General features: G+C 46.8%; 1 protein-coding gene across 7 annotated transcripts in view; it reads left to right on the top strand.

Annotated features, from left to right (window-relative positions):
* The window catches only part of ZNF667 (zinc finger protein 667), a 37604-nt gene that overhangs the window by 4275 nt on the left and 16702 nt on the right, over nucleotides 1–16627 (top strand). For 5 of the 7 annotated variants that reach the window (XM_031004399.3, XM_055370708.2, XM_063701672.1 and 2 more), the window contains 3 exons: nucleotides 11686–11777; nucleotides 13294–13420; nucleotides 15870–15962. In XM_031004399.3, the coding sequence (XP_030860259.2) occupies nucleotides 11686–11777; nucleotides 13294–13420; nucleotides 15870–15962 (312 nt within the window). Of the gene's footprint in view, nucleotides 1–1612; nucleotides 2099–2131; nucleotides 7087–11685; nucleotides 11778–13293; nucleotides 13421–15869; nucleotides 15963–16627 lie in introns of those variants that run through there. The other 2 variants (XM_019016467.4, XM_063701673.1) reach the window with 2 other exon arrangements.

The following is a 16627-nucleotide window of genomic DNA, read 5'->3' as shown; positions in this document are numbered from 1 at the left end:
AAATGGTTTTTCTATGTTTTTGCCCTTATAATACGATTTTATCTTGGAGGCTTTTCAGCCTTGGCACAGTTGATGTTTTGAACCAGATCCTTCTCTGCTCTGGAGGGCTGTCCTGTGCATTGCAGGATGGTGAGCAGCATCCCTGGCCTCCACTCACTAGATGCCAGGGGCACCCGTACTCCCAGATGTGACAACCAAAAATAGCCTCAGACATTGCAGTTTTCCCATGGGGGGCAAAATTACCCCCAGTTAGGAATCACTACTGTGGTTCTACTTTGTTTCTTTTAATATGTGGTGTCTCATTATATGCATGTAATATTCACTTAGCCATTTTCCTATTGATGGGCTGTTAGGTTGTTTCCAATCTCCTGATGGTGGTAGTAATAATGAAATTCTTAGCATTGGCCCTGCTTCCTGGCACCACTCTAAATGTGTTACGTATTTTGACTCATTTAATCTTCACCACAACCCTGTGAAGTCATTACTGTGTTTTGTCTCATCTTACATATGAGGAAGCTCAGGCCGGGAGAGGACACATAGAGTGTCTAAGTCCACACAGATAGCGGACGGCAGAGTTAAATACTGAACCTAGACAGCCTGCTGCAGGCCCACACCATTACCCAAGGAAATGTACTGCCTATTTCTATAAACTCTGCCATTGTGAATACCCTTGTGTGTCTCTCATTGTGCACATGTGCAAAGATGTCTGAAGACATGTACAGGAAATAAGGTTGCTGGATTAAAGAGTACGACAGGGGTAAAGAATGTGTATCTTCAGTCTTAAAGACATTGCCAAATTGCCCTCCATTGAAGTTACACCAATTTGTCTCCTCCAGCACTGGATAAGAATTCTAATCTCAGCCTTTTTAGTGGGTCTCAGTCTTCGTTGGTCTCTTGGATGCTTGGTATATGGTTGATCCTTGAACAGTACAGGGGGTTAGTGGTACCAACCCCCTGTACTGTAGAAAATCCACATATAGTTTTGACTCCCCAAAGACTTAAGTACTAATGGTCTACTGGTCACCTTACTGACACCTAAGCAATAACCTACACAGTCTATTAACACATATTTTGTGTGTTACATGTATTGCATACTCTATTCTTACAATAAGCTAGAGAGAAGAAAATGTTATTAAGAAAATCACAAGGAAAATATATTTACTGTTCATGGAGTAGGAGTGGTTTTCATCGTCATGGCCTTCAAGTCGAGTAGGCTGAGGAGGAAGAGGAGGGGCTGGTCTTACTGTCTCAGAGGTGGAAGAGGTGGAGGAGCCGGAAGGGGGAGGCCGGAGAGGTAGGCACACTCAGTGTAACTTCTATTGAAAAAAATCTGCATATAAGTGGACCCTCACAATTCAAACTAACGTGGCTCAAGGGTCAACGGTATTGTGAGTTGAAAAGGAAAAGGAAGGCAAGCAATGACCATGTTCCAGTTACCGAAGACATCACATGTAGATATCCTAACAGCAGAGGTGAGGTAGGTTTTCTTTACCCCATTGTATAGATGAGCAAACAGGCTTTGTGTAACTTTTTCGCAGCCAGTAATTGGCAGAGGCAAGCTTTGAATCCAGGATTACCTAATATCAAACTGCTGTTCTTTCTTCCCCAGTAGTGCCGAGTTCCTTGAAGAAAATTATTTTATGGACAATGTATGAGTCTGTTTTCATGCTGCTGATAAAGACATACCCAGACTCACAGTTCTACGTGGCTGGGGAGGCCTCACAATCATGATGGAAGGTGAAAGACATGTCTTACATGGCCACAGGGAGAATGAGAGTCCCCGTACAGAACCATCAGATCACATGAGACTTACTCACTGCCATGAGAACAGCATGGGGGAAACCGCCCCCATGATTCGGTTATCTCCCACCGGGTCCCTCCCACAACACGTGGAAATTATGGGAGCTATAATTCAAGATGAGATTTGAGTGGGGACACAGCCAGACCATATCAGACAAGAATCATCTTCTCAAATTTGGGGTGCGTGGCTGAGTGCACACACCTGTGAAAACTGCGGGATGAATGCATTACGACTTCCTGGAACAAGTCATTTTACCTAAGTAATTGGAAGGGAAAAGCCAACTGATCTGCTTATCTGGTAAATCATTTAAAACATGATTTTTACATTAACACAAACCCAGATTTATTATGAAGTAATATGCACAAATGAATGTGTTTCAAAACAAGAAATCAAAAGAGTTTTCTGTTATGGGCAGCTGCTTTGGGATATATCTCAAACCATAGAAATAGGCATTAGCCCTCCTGTACTCTTCAGGGATATCTGCCCAAAGTTTAAGAATTCCCAGGCAAAGAATAGGGCTTTGTTCTCAAAGGCCCTGCAGCAGTGGTGTGCTGGAGCTGGCTCACCCGAGCCATTCAGCCCCATGCCAAGCGACATCAGTTCAGTAGCTTACAACCTGCTGTGGTGGGAGTGTGTATTAGTCTGTTCTCACACTACTATAAAGAAATACCCGAGACTGGTAATTTTTAAAGAAAAGTTTAATTGGCCCACGGTTCTGCAAGTTGTACAGGAAACAGCAGCTTCAGGGAGGCATCAGGAAACTTTTACTCATGGCAGAAGGCAAAGTGGGAGGAGGTGTCTTACATGGTGGGAGCAGGAGAAAGAGGCAGGGGGGTGATGCTACACACTTCTAAACAACTAGATCTCGTGAGAACTCTGTCACGAGAACAGCACCAAAGGGATGGTGCTCAACTATTCACGAAGGATCCACACCCAAGATCCAGTCACCTCCCACCAGGTCCCACTTCCAACATTGGGGATTACAATTAAACATGGGATTTGGATGGGGACACAGATCCAAACCATATCAGAGTATTTACTCCATGGAAGTTGTAAACACTATAAATCACCCCTGCAGCAAGCTGCTTATTAAACATTCCCCAGCACACCGTTGTCCTAGGGTCTAACACAGCCCAGAATTCAGGTGTCCAGGATTCAGGGCAGGCCTCTTGGTCCCCATCTCTGTACGAAGGAAACCTCGCTCAGAAAAGTCAGAATCGAAGGCCAGTCTGCTCAGTTCATCACTGAGCCCTCGCTCCTCAGTCTTAACATGATATGCTCAAATTTTCCCCAACTCCTGTGGCCACTCTACTATGACAGAAACATACATATGGGATGTTTTCAGGAAGCATTTCACCACACCGATGCCTCCCGTGCCCTGCCAGGGTGGATAGTGGACTCCTGCCTTGTGTGAGGAGTGCAGAGTGTGCGGCTTGTGGATAGGGCCTGAAATCCAGGCTCCATCAGTTAAAGCTCTGTGACAACAGGCGGGTCATCGTCCCTCTCTCATCCCCACGATGGAAGATAAGGACCCTGGGTGGTTGATTTGCCATTAAAGGTTAAAGGAGATGGTGTGATGCATATAAAGGAGCCAGCACAGCTTTCATTCTCGTCATCATTAACTGAGGAGGTGATGTTGCTGCCCAGGCATGGAGCACATTCAGCACACACACCTGAGCACGTGCATAGAGCATGTGGGCTAAGGACGGTCAATGCGACCTTTTCCCAAACTCACATCCCACAGAACTGGCCCCACCTGGCACTTGTAACCTGAACAGCAATGATGGTAAATAGTTTACCTTAACGGAGCACTGACTGATACGATCTCATCTCATCCTCCAGCAGCCCTTTGTCCTCCCTTTGCAGATGTAAAGGAGGGAGGTAAAGACCCAGCAAGGTTCAGTAACTTGCCGAAGGTCACACAGCTGCACACATGAGAACATTGGTCAATGCATTGTCCGGTGGAGGACAAGAGGTAAAGCCAGAAGGCAAATGTGCTCACAATGGAATGTGTTTCCGCTGTGAAGAAGTGGCACCTGATACATGTGAAGGATACCGCTACCCCGGTTTAGTGGGTGAGGGAAGGCTCCTTGAAAAAGTGTTGGTAAAGAAAGTTAATATTTATTACAAAGCCATTCAGTCATTCAGTTAGCAAACACTTAAGCCCTTTCCGTGTGCTGGATGCTGGTCTGAGACACTTGGAATACAGAGTTGCCTGTCCTCAGGACTGTTGACAGTAAGCATAATAAGCAAATTCTGCAGCGAGTTACACCACGATAAGAGCTACTGAAAAAAGAAATATCTGAACCAGCCGTGAAGGGTGGTGGGGGGCAGCTTGCATTATTAAATAGAATGGTTAGTGAGGCTTGCTGAGAAGGTGAGGTTTGAACAGACTGAAGGAAGTGAGGTGGGGCTGTGGCAGCCCCTTCAGGGACTAGCAGGGAGGCACTGGCATGGGGGTGGGGGTGTAGGACCCGAACGTGATTCTTCATTCTTACAACTCCCTCCAGAAGTAGGTTCTATATTGTCCCCAATTGAGAGGTGAGGAAACTGTGGCACAGAGGTTTAGTGGCTTGCCCAGGGTAACACAGCTGATAGGAACACTTGCCACCCTCAGTCTGACCCCAGAGTGATGTGTTTACCACCACTGGGGGCCGCCTCACCCTTCCCTCTGACCCTGGCTAAAACAAGGCAGGACCCTGAGCTTCCTCAGCATGAGGGAGCTCTGGATGTGCGTGTGTGGGTGTGTGTGCACGTGTGCAAGAGGGAGGCAGGCAGGGCTGATGTTTCAGGGCTCCTTTCTGCCTCTTGGAGTGGCCTCACAGGCCGGCTTCAGCGATCACCAGCCAACCTCTTTATCTCACCCTAGCCCTGTAATTCCCCTGAATTACAGATGTTTTCAGCACCAGGTCACTGACAAAAGAAGCCCATTTATTGGGCATGAGGACTGGAAGGAAATGGTGGAAGGGTCACTGTGTTCATTTCCTCTTGCTGCTGTGACAAATTGCCGCAAACTTGGTGGCTTCAAGCTACACTCATTTATTCTCCCACAGTCCTGAAAGGCAGAGCTATGAAGCCATGGCAGCAGGTGCTCCTTCATCTTCAAGGCCAGCAGCATAGCTTCCATCTTGCAATTTCTTTTTCTGTCTGACTCTAATCCTCCTGCCTCCCTTTTATAAAGAGGACCTTTGTAATTATGTTGAGCCCATTTGGGCAATCCAGGATTGTGCTACTGAGAAATAACTATTTAGGCTTTAGCCTGTTTCCTGGCATAAAACTCCTGAAATCTTACAATTTCCAAAGTGATGCCTGTGAACCCAAAATATCGGAGACAAGTCTCAGTCAATTTAGAAAGTTTATTTTGCCAAGGCTAAGGACACACCTGTGACACAGCCTCAGGAGGTCCTGACATGTGCCCAAGGTGGTCGGGGCACAGCTAGGTTTTATATGTTTTTGGGAGACATGAGACATCAGCCAGCATGTGTGAGAGGTACGTTGGTTTGGTCCGGAAAGGTGGGACAACTCGAAGCAAGGGAGGGGCCTTTCAGGTCATAGGTAGATAAGAGACAGACAGTTGCATTCCTTCGAATCTCTGATGAGCCTTTCACTGAACACACAGTTTACATGTGACAGGAGGGTAGAGGAGTAGTCACTTATGCCTTGGTCTGGCTTAGTGAAATAGGGCAAAGGGAGCAATCAGATATGCATTTATCTCATGAGTTCTGTGTGTCCTTCGTCCAAAAAGAATTTTCTTTTGGGCATATTGTGAGGGAGGTACGGGGTTAGTAATAAAATGGGAGGCAGGTTTGCCTGAAGCAGTTCCCAGCTTGACTTCCCTTTGGCTTGGTGATTTTGGGGTCCAGAGATTTTGTTGTTGTTTTTGAGACAGAGTCTCGCTTTGTCACCCAGGCTGCAGTGCAGTGGTGTGATCTTGGCTCACTGCAACCTTTGCCTCCCAGGTTCAAGTGATTCTCCTACCTCAGGCTCTCGAGTAGCTGAGATTACAGGCATATGCTAATTTATGTATTTTTAGTGGAGACAGGGTTTTCCCATTTTGGCCAGGCTGGTCTTGAACTACTGACCTCAAGTGATTTGCCCACCTCAGCCTCCCGAAGTGCTGGGATTACAGGTGTGAGGCACCATGCCCTTTTCTTTTACATGTCTTTTGTATGCTAATGAGATGGCTAGTGGCTGGCAGCCCCTGGGTAGCTTCAGGATAGGGTTGGTCACCAGGAAGACCAAGGCAGGACTAGATAGTTGGGACATTGAGCTCCACCCTTCAGCCTCTGGGGAGGGGAGAAAGACTAAAGTTTAAGTTGATCACCAAGGGCCAGTAGTTTAATCTTGCCTGTGTAATGAAGCCATCATAAAAACTCAGAAGGACAGGGTTTGAAGAGCTTCTGGATAGCTGAACACATGGAGGTTCCTGGAGGGTTCCCAAGGAAGGCATGGAAGCTCCACACCACCTCACACATACCTTGTATTTCTACACATTTCTTTCTCTGTATTCTTAGGAATAGCCTTCATAATCAACCAGTAAATGTCAGTATTTGCCTGAGTTCTGTAAGCTGCTTTAGCAAATTATTAATAATTGAACCCAAAAGGGGATTGTGGGAACCCCAACTTAAAGCCAGTCAAACATTCCTGAAGTCCGGACTTGCAACTGGTATCTGAAGGTGGGGCAGGTGGGGCAGTCTTGGGGGCTGAGACCTCAAGCTCTGGGATCTGATTCTGTCCCCAGGAACATAGTGTCAGAATTGAGTTGGAGGACACCCAGCTGGGGTCCGCTGCAGAAATGATTGCTTGCTTGGTGTGTGGGGAAAACTCCTCACACATGTGGTCATGGATTGTTGTGGTGTGACAGCAGAGGAAAAACGGTTTGCGTGTTTTCCATTTTCGGGATAATCTCCCCCGCCCCCAAGATCCTTAACTTCATCACATCTGCAAAGTTCCTTTTGCTGTGTAAGGTGCCATATTCATGGGTTCTGAAGATTAAGATGTCCATATCTTTGGGGGGGTGGCCATAACTCTGGTCTACCACAGTCACTAATGCCCCCAGTGCCCTCATTCCCACCCACCCCATTCCCAGGCAGATGAAGTCAAGTATTCCCCTTAGCCTGATGTGGCCGGCATGGCACACAGTGCTAATTAGAGGCCCCTCCTGGACCATGGCTCACCTGCATGGGACCCCGCCCCTTCTTGCCCAGTGAGTGTTGCTGGAAAAGAGGGTCCCAATCCAGACCATAAGAGTGGGTTCTTGGATCTTGCACAGGAAGGAATTCAAGGTGAGTCACAGAGCACAGTGAAAGAAGCAAGTTTATTGGAAACTACTCTGTTGCAGAGTAGGGTGTTCTCAGAAAGCAGGAGAAGGAATGGGAAACTGTAAGGAGCTGTCATTAAACCTGGAATGTGCAGATGCACTCACTAAAGGTAGGGCTATTTGTGCTGTCAATGACCATTCATCCTTCAGCCTAAGCCTGGTCATTGATGTTATCTCTGAGTAAAGTGGGCTGCACTCTCAGGACATCTGGACATTCTGCAGGCTTGGTGGGAGATGTTCTGTGTGTCTATAAATTTTCTGTAATTGTAATAGGTGGTCAGCTCAGGATGTGGCTACTTTCATACTGTAAGCATTAACCTTATAGCAGGGGCCTTGTGAGCGCCTAGCTACTCACTTTAAGACAGAGTCACTCTAGTCATGTTTTATTAAACCAGAGGCCTGGTAACCAGGGGTCCCTCTAACAAGAGCACCAGAGAAGTGGGGTGTGGCTCAGGGCACCATCCTGAGGGGCTGGGAAGCCACACCTCCAGCTGCCTCCCATTGGGGCCAGGACATTGATCATGTGCCCACCTCAACTCCATCTGTTGCAGAATGACTGTTCGCTGGATCCTCATTCTAAGGCTGATACAGCTGAGGGGTGTGATAGAGTGGGGGTTACCTCTTACTGGCTTATGTTTCGGAGTCTGCAGGGCCACCTCCCAGGTTCCAGCATTCTCGAGGGCCTCCCAGGACCCAACCTGTAGTCATGCTCACAGCTAATGATTTATTACAGCCAAAAAATGCAGAGCAGTATCAGCAAAGGGAAGGGTGCACAGAGCAGAGCCTGGGGAAGCCAGGGCCAGGCTCCCCGGAGTCCTCTCCCAGTGCAGTCCTGAGTGACATACTAATTCCCTTAGTAACGAGTTAGAACAACACATGCGAGGTGCTGTCTACGCAGCATGCCCATTAGAGACTCAGTGTCCACATTTGTTATTGTGAGCTGGTTACGTCGGCATCCTCTGGTTGGCAGATAACAAAATTGCAGACTCCCAGGAGGAAAGCAGGGGTTCAACATAAGGCGTAAATTGTATGCTCCCTGCACCACACAGTGAAGCTGAAGGTATTCTTAACAGTGAGGAAAAGTTTTATATCCGTGTAGGGAATGGTCTCCCAGCCAGGTCCTTAGATGCCAGCCTGGGGCTGACCCTGCACACAGGCCTCTTGGGAGAGCAGCCTCAAGCCTGCCTTGCTGGTCTTCTCTGCTCAGCTTGTTTCCTCTGACATGGGCAGAGGGGAGGGTGCCACACAGTATGGTTAAGAGCCAGGCATTTGGGGCAAATGTCTAGGTATGAACCCTGGCTCTGCCACTGGTCTACCTTATGACGTTGGGCAAGTGATTCCTTCCTCTCTGTGCTTCCACCTTCCCATCTGGAAAACGGCGTCAGAACTGGACTTGCCACCAGATGTGAGAATTGAAATGATAATCCTCAGTGTTGCTTAGCACGTGGAACATTTATTCATCTTGTTAATAATTCATCTTAGTATTCGTATTCTTACTACAACTTCATCCTACAAAGAGAGAAATGTAATAATCCAAGCATTCTTCTGCCTAGCTTCTCTTAAATAGGACAAGGCCATCTTAGGATCCATGTTTTGTATCAAAACATATCCGTTACCTAACTCTGAACTCAAGCCTGATGGCCTTGGATTTATTTATCTTCTTCTACCTCCACCCCTACGGGGACGAAACAAACATCTGTAAAGGGAACATCCATTATTTCCATTTTCCAGGCTGTATCCTGCTGTACTTTTTTCATTACAAAGTCACAAAAAGCTTTTGGGGATATTTCTGCTGTTGTTGGCAGCAGGGTATGACGATGACATTCTTTGGAGGCGTGTGCTGGAACATTTAGGGATGAACTGTAATTCTACAACTTTCAGACAACTGACTTTTTATAAAAAAGTGTAGGAAAAATGTTAACATTTGGTGAAGAGTAATTAGGCATTCATTGTATCATTTTCTCAAGATGTCAAGCTTTCCACAGTAAGGGAAGTGAAAAGTATGTCCCCATTTCTGTCCTCTCCAAAGACAAATGTGGAGGGCCAGGGAATGGCTGCAGCAGAACTGTGTCTCTGGGATGGGGTTTCAGCACACTGAGGATTTGGTTGAGTTAGTCAACAAGTGTTTATTGAGCACCTGCTCTGTGCTAGGTAGGTTCTCAGCCCTGGGAGTAGAGCGGTGAACAAAACAAAGTCTCTGCTTTCCAGCCTAGATCATTGTGTGTGTTTAGGGAGCGGGGAGGTACTACCCACATAAACAAGCTGTTTTCAGAAAGCGGTATGTGCTATGTGGAAAATGGGGCAATACAATAAGAGAGCATGCAGCAGCACTGCCCCACAGAAACATAATGTGAGGCTGATAATTTTACATTTTCCAGAGGCTACATTGAAAAGGGTAAAAAGCAACACATTTATCATTAAAGTTAATTTTGTTTTGTTTTGCTTTGTTTTTGAGACAGGGTCTCACTCTGCTACCCAGGCTGGACTGCAGTGGCATGATCTTGGCCCACCTCAACCTCTGCCTCCCAGGCTCAAGCAATCCTCCCATCTCAGCCTCCCAAGTAGCTAGGACTACAGGCACACACCACCACACTCAGCTAATTTTTTAATGGTTTATAGAGACAGGGTCTCACTACATTGCTCAGGTTGCTCTCAAACTCTTAGGCTCAGGTGATCCTCCTGCATCAGCCTCAAAGCATTGGGATTGCAGGCATGAGCCACTGTGCCTGGCCCATTAAAGTTAATTTTAATAACATTTAACTGACTATATCAAAATATTAACATTTCAACATGTAGCCAATATAAACAGTTATCAATGAAATAGTTATTTTTTCATACTGATAGTTTACATTTTTTCATACTGAGTCTTTGAAATCTGATACAAATTTTATACACACGGTCCATCTAGACCCTTAATTTTCAGTGGAGATACCTGATCTGTACTTAATTTCATAAAACCTTTGGAAAAGCAGAGTCACATATCCAAGTTGTTCCAGACATACTTTAAAGTTTTACGGTAACCAAATTGAGTATCAGTTTTTCATTTTAAATTTACAGTAAATTTTAATAATTTTAGCAATAATTTTAAATTTTATTTTATTATTGTTTTAATAGTGAATAGATTGGAATGAAAATGAGTTCCAGGCTGGGCACAGTTGCTCATGTCTGTAATCCCAGCACTTTGGAAGGCCTAGGCAGGCTGATTGCTTGAGCCCAGGAGTTTGAGACCAGCCTGGGCAACATGGCAAAACTCTGTCTCTGAAAAATACAAAAATTAGCTGAGTGTGGTGGCGGGTGCCTGTGGTCCCAGCTACTTGGAAGGCTGAGGTGGGAGGATCGCTTGAGCCGGGGAGGTTGAGGCTGCAGTGAGCCAAGATCACACCACTGCATTCCCGCCTGGGCAGGCAACAGAGCAAGACCCTGTCTCAAAAGAAAAAAAAAAGGGAAGAAAATGAGTTCCTCAGTTCCACTAGTCTTATTTCCCGTGCTCAGTTTTCATATGTGGCTAGTGGCATTCACATTGGACAGCATAGGTATAGACTGATACAGGGCAGAGATTCTCTGAGATAGATGGATAGAGGGGCCCTCTTGAGGAGGCGATCTGACCACATCTTCCTTCCTTCACTCCACCCACCCTAGTCATGCCACCAACATCTTCCCCAGATTTCTGCAAAGCTACCTAGTGAGTCCTGTCCTCACTCCTGCTCCCTCTTCTAACACACAGTTTACCCACCATATAGACATGCCACAAATTTTTGTTAAATGTTGTCTGATGGTGTCACTCCCCTGCTCAGCTCCCCCTCCTCCCCCAGTGATGTCACACTTGAGATCAAATCCCAGCTGCTCAGCACCCCCTTCATGATCCGGCCCCTCCTGCCTTAGCCCACCCTCCCCGCTGCACTCACTCTGCCTCAGTATACAGACCTTGCTCTCCTCACACCTAGCCTGCACCCACCCACGATGCTGGCACCTGCTGTGCCTCTACCTGGAATGCTCTTCCCCTAGCACCCACATGGCTCATGCTCTCATATTTAGACCTCAGCTCAATGTGACCTCCTCAGAGACACCTTCCCTGACCATTCCACGACTCTAACCCCTGCCCTGGCCTGTTTATTCTTCATAGCAATGACCATGACCATCATTGTGCTTTATATGGACCTGCTTTCCCTACTGGAATGTAAGGTGCTTGGGAGCCGGCACTCTTCCACTCTAACTCACTGCTCTATCCCCAGTACCTGGGACAGCTGGACACCCAGTAGGTGCTCAGTAAATACTTGTCAGATGGATGGCCAGAGGTCTGTACAGTCCTTATTTGCCTCCTGACCAAGAACCTGCTATGATCTTAGGCACAAAAAGGGTTGGCCGTGCCCTTCCCTGACCGTGAGCAGGTGAGGGGGGACAGGAATGTGCCAGGTGTTCTGACATCTGTGTGTGTGTGTGCATGTGCATATGTGTGCATGTGTGTCTGTGTGTGTGTGTGTGTCTCCAGGTTAGGTAGGGGCCTGTGGACTCTGGCACTGCCCAAAAGGCCCAGTTGGCCTCATGACCTGTCTTCTCCCCACAGCCCTGCCTTACCAGCTCTCTGCCCATCTCTCAGTGTGGATCCTAAAGGGGGAGGAAAGGATGCCTTCTGCACGGGGGAAATCCAAATCCAAGGTAAGTGGCAATTCCTCTTCCTTCCGGAACACCCCATCGTGTCTTGTGAGTGGTGGACCATTTGCTTTCTTTCCATGGAGACTTGTTGTCTGTTGGAGATCCATCCAACACCTAGTCCTTGGTTTTCTCCCGTTCCCATGGGGGATGAGAACCTGAGAAGGGCCCAGCAGCCAGGAAACTGCCCAGCGAGCCTCTCTCCATTCCCAGTGTGCACATGGCCACTGGCCTGTTTGTTCAGCATTCCCAGGGGCTTTGCCAGTGCCAGGAGAAATGCCCTCCCCAGGAGAAATGTCCTCCGTGGAGGAAGGTGAGAGCCACTGTGATTTCTCAGCATGGAGATGAATGCCCAGGTGGGGCCTACAGTAGCAGAGGGGACTTGACATGTGCTCTGGAGTTAGTCTTGTTGTGTGGTTTTGTTTCTCCTTGTAAAACCCATATTTACATGGAGGAAATCTCTTTAACTAAGGTCCCAAGACTAAAAGGCACCACATAGCCCTGCTATTCCATTGACTGCACTGGTGCAGGCAGTGAGGTTGTATGCGTAGGCTCCTGTGGTCAGCATGCTCCACGACTGTCAATCATTGAGTGGTTTTTACAACAGGCATCTCAAATGCAGTTTCCCATAACAAGCATGTTTGCTTTCAGTTGGGTGTATTAGTTGCCCCTTGCTGCTGTAACAGATGAGCTGCAAACTTGGCAGCTCAAAACAGCACGTGTTTATTATCATGCAGTTTTGTGGTTGGCGTCCAGGCACAACATGGTTTAGCTGGGTCATCTGCTTTGGAGTTCACAGGGCTGAAATCAAGGTGTCAGCTGGCTGTGTTCTCTTTTGGGGCTCAGGTCCTCTTCCAGACTTGCTGGTTATTGGCCAGATTCAGTTCCTTCCTACACTTTCCATCTGACCCTCATTTTTCATCTTCAAGACAGCAAGAACCAATAACCAACTGGCCAGGTCAAGTCCAAGATAATCTGCCAAGGTCAAGTGATCAGTAACCTTGATTATACCCTCAAAGAACCTTTTGTCATGTGTAACATATTCACATGTTTATTGGAGAGCAAGTGGTTAGGAGATTAAATCGGGAGCTGTCTGGGCTGAACACTCGCTTCTCCATTTACTAGCTGTGAGACCCGCAGTAAGTTTTCTCATCTCTCTGGGCCTCAGTTTCCTCATCTGTAACATACTGTGATTCCGCTGACAGTGCCTCTGTCACTGATTCACGTGAGCACTAAGTGAGCCAGTACAGTCAGGTGCTTAGAAGAATGCCTTGACTTTGTAACTGCCTGGTAGATCCAGGTTGCCACGTGTTCTTAATGCAACATAATTTTAATAACAGCTATGTCTTGTATTTTATTTAACTTATTTAATACACCTGCCCCTTTTGGCCTCAGAACCCTGAATGCTTCCTGAATGATTCTTGGTACCTTGTGTCTACCATGTTTAAGATGTGTGCACCGTTTGTCCAGCCATGTGGAAGCACAAGTGCATGGTGAATAGACATTTGATTTTTCATTTCAGGCACCTATAACATTTGGGGACTTAGCCATCTACTTCTCCCAGGAGGAGTGGGAATGGCTGAGCCCCATTCAGAAGGATTTGTATGAAGATGTCATGTTGGAGAATTACCGGAACCTGGTCTCGCTTGGTAAGGCTCTCCTTCCCCCACAATCCAGAACCAGCCTATTGAGGGACATGCATCACTCTGGGTCTAGTCAGGAAAGTGGAAGCCACTGCAGTTTCTTTTTTAAAAGAGCTTTATTGAGATATAATTCACATACTATACAATTCACCCATAAAAAGTACACAATTAAATGGTTTTTATAATAGTGTATTCAGAGTTATGCATCCATCACCACAATCAATTATATTTTCATTATTCCCACCCAAAAACCCAGTACCCATAAGCAGTCACTCTTCGTCTCCCCTGGCCACTCATCCCCCCAGGTTCAGCAACTACTAGTCCACTTTCTATCTCTCTGGTTGTGCCTGCTCTGGGCCTTTCATACATATGAAATCATAAATATGTGGCTTCTTTGATTTCTAATGTTTTTGAGGTTCATCACGTTGTAGCATGTGCCAATACCTCATTCCTTTTCATTGCCAAAGAATATGTATGGTATGGATAGACCACATTTTGTTTATCCATTCATCAGTTAATAGATGGGCATTTGGGTTGTTTTCACTCTTGTTATTTTGATATGCTGCTATGAACATATACAAATTTTTTGTGTGGATGTATGTTTTCATTTCTCTGGGGCATATACCTAGGGGTAGAATTGCTGGGTCTTATGGAAACTCTGTAGGTAACTCTTGAGTTCTTTTGGTATAAATTTTTTTTTTTTTTTTTATACAGAGTCTTGCTCTTTCGCCAGTCTGGAGTGCAGTGGCGCGATCTCAGCTCACTGCAACCTCCGCCTCCCGGGTTCAAGGGATTCCTCTGCCTCAGTCTCCCGAGTAGCTGGGATTACAGGCACGCTCCATCACACCCAGCTAATTTTTTGTATTTTAGTAGAGACGGGGTTTCCCCGTGTTAGCCAGGATGGTCTCGATCTCCTGACCTCGTGATCTGCCCACCTCGGCCTCCCAAAGTGCTGGGATTACAGGCATGAGCCACCACACCCAGCCCTCTTTTGATAGAATTTAAGGAATTGATTTAAGAGGTGTTGTTGAAAGGTGAATAGTGGACATTGATGTAACACAGAGACAGTAATTGCAGGATGCTGCCACCATTCCTGGGGTTGGAGAGACAAAGAGAAGAGTTTGGGGTTTTTAGGGCTTCAGGGAAGGTCCCCTCGGATCTGGGACTCAGAGCTTCTGAAGGAGGGGGCAGTGTGCTGCCTGGTTTGTTTATACTTCTGAGGAGCCAGATGAAACTGGTTCTGGGAGTACAGAACTAAAAAACCCAGACATAGAAACCAACAAAGCCCCTATTGGTGGATGTTGACAGGAAGCAGCCGGTGAAGCGGAAGTGAAGACAGCAAGGCCCCCGCCCTGGCAGCACAAAACAGATAATAGAAGGGTGAGGGTCTGGAGCAGAAAGACAGTAACTTCATAACCAGCCTCAGGAGTTTCTGACTCAATTCTCAGGAAAATAGTTTGCTTTGTCGAATTAAAATTTAACAACTCTACTGGCTATAATTTAGATTCCTGCCTTTCCATGTGAGATTTAAACAACCAAACTCAACACTGCACACTCTAACACCAGATGTTTGGAGGTTTTCCCACACACACCAAACAGTTCTCCAGCACACTCCAGCTGGGTGTCCTCCAATTCAATTCTGACACTGTCTACCTGGAGACAGTGTCAGATCCCACAGGGTAAGAGCCCAGTCCCACAGGACTGTCCCCTACTTCAGAGGCCAGTTGCATGTCCAGGCCTTCCAACTGACCAGCTCTAAATTAGCGGATTCCCATGACCCTCTCCTCAAGTTCAGTCATTTGCTAGAGTAGCTTTCAGAACTCAGGGAGGCGCTTTACTTATGCTTACCAACTCAGTGTAAAAGATACTACAGAGGATGCAGTTGAACAGCCAGATGCAAGAGGTGCAGAGGGCAAGTTATGGGGGGAGGGACACAGAGCATGCATCCTCTACTGCACCACCTTCCACGTGGTCAGCAACCCTGAGGCTCTCCAAACCCAGTCCACTGGAGTTTTTAAGGAGGCTTCAGGTAGGCAAGGTTGATTAAATCATTGGCCATTAGTGATTGGCTCAACCTCCAGCCTCTGACCCCTCCCCAGAGGTCAGGAGATGGGGCTGAAAGTTCCAATCCTCTAATCACATGATCGGCAACCAGCCCCCATCTGAAGGCTGTCCAGGAGCCCCCAGTCACAGTCTTCTCATTAACATACAAAAGACACATATGCAGGAGATTCCCAGGGTTTAAGGAGCTGTGTGCCAGGAAACAGGGATGAAAAGCAAATACATATTTCTTCTTATAAATCACAATATCACACTCCCCATTCTCCAGCTGCCCTTCACATCCTCTGTGCTCCCTTCATGCTACTAAACCTGCATTCCTGTTGATGCAGAGCATGGCTCTGACTTCTGTGGTGCCCACATTTATGATCATTTCCCATGTTTGTCCCACGTACAGGTCTTTCCTTTCGGAGACCAAATGTGATCACCTTATTGGAGAAAGGGAAAGCACCCTGGATGGTAGAGCCAGTAAGAAGACGCCGGGCTCCTGGTGAGTGACAGAGAACCAAGGCATATGTCTCAGTCTACTGGGGCTGCTATAACAGAATGCCATATATTAGGTGACTTACAAACACCAGAAATCTACTTCTCACAGTTCTGGAGGCTGAGAAGTCCAAGATCAATGCATGAGCAGATTTGGTGTCTGGTGAGGACTGCTTCCTGGTTCATAGGTGGCACCTTCTTGCTGTGTCTGCACATGGAGGAAGGAGTGAGGGAGCTCTCTGGGAGAGAGATTATAGGTGATTATAGATGATATCTCATTCATGAGGGCTCCACCTTCGTGATTTAAACACCTCCCAAAGGCCCCACCTCCTAATACCATTACCTTAGATGGTAAAATTTCAACATAGGCATTTGGGGAGACACAAACGTTCAATCTGTTGCAGCATAGAGGCAGGTGTTCTGCATAAGAGCTCATGTGATTGTGAGGGGACAATCTCTTTAAGAGATTATTTGTGTGCCTCTCCCACTGAAAGGCTCCAGGCCTGTACAGAGAATTCAAGTCTCTTCAGTATGAGTCCTGGAGGAAGAAAAAGCAACATTTAGTAAGCCCTTACTAGGTATCAAGCACTCTTCTAAGTTCAGGGTCTTCCTCCCAACAACCCCATAAGGTGGGTGCTGTTATTACCCCTACTTTATAGATAAGCAAACAGG

This window comes from Gorilla gorilla, chromosome 20, assembly GCF_029281585.2.
Source record: "Gorilla gorilla gorilla isolate KB3781 chromosome 20, NHGRI_mGorGor1-v2.1_pri, whole genome shotgun sequence".
NCBI lineage: Eukaryota > Metazoa > Chordata > Mammalia > Primates > Hominidae > Gorilla > Gorilla gorilla.
The sequence above is the reverse complement of the archived record's forward strand: the minus strand, read 5'-3'. Positions and strand labels throughout refer to the sequence as shown.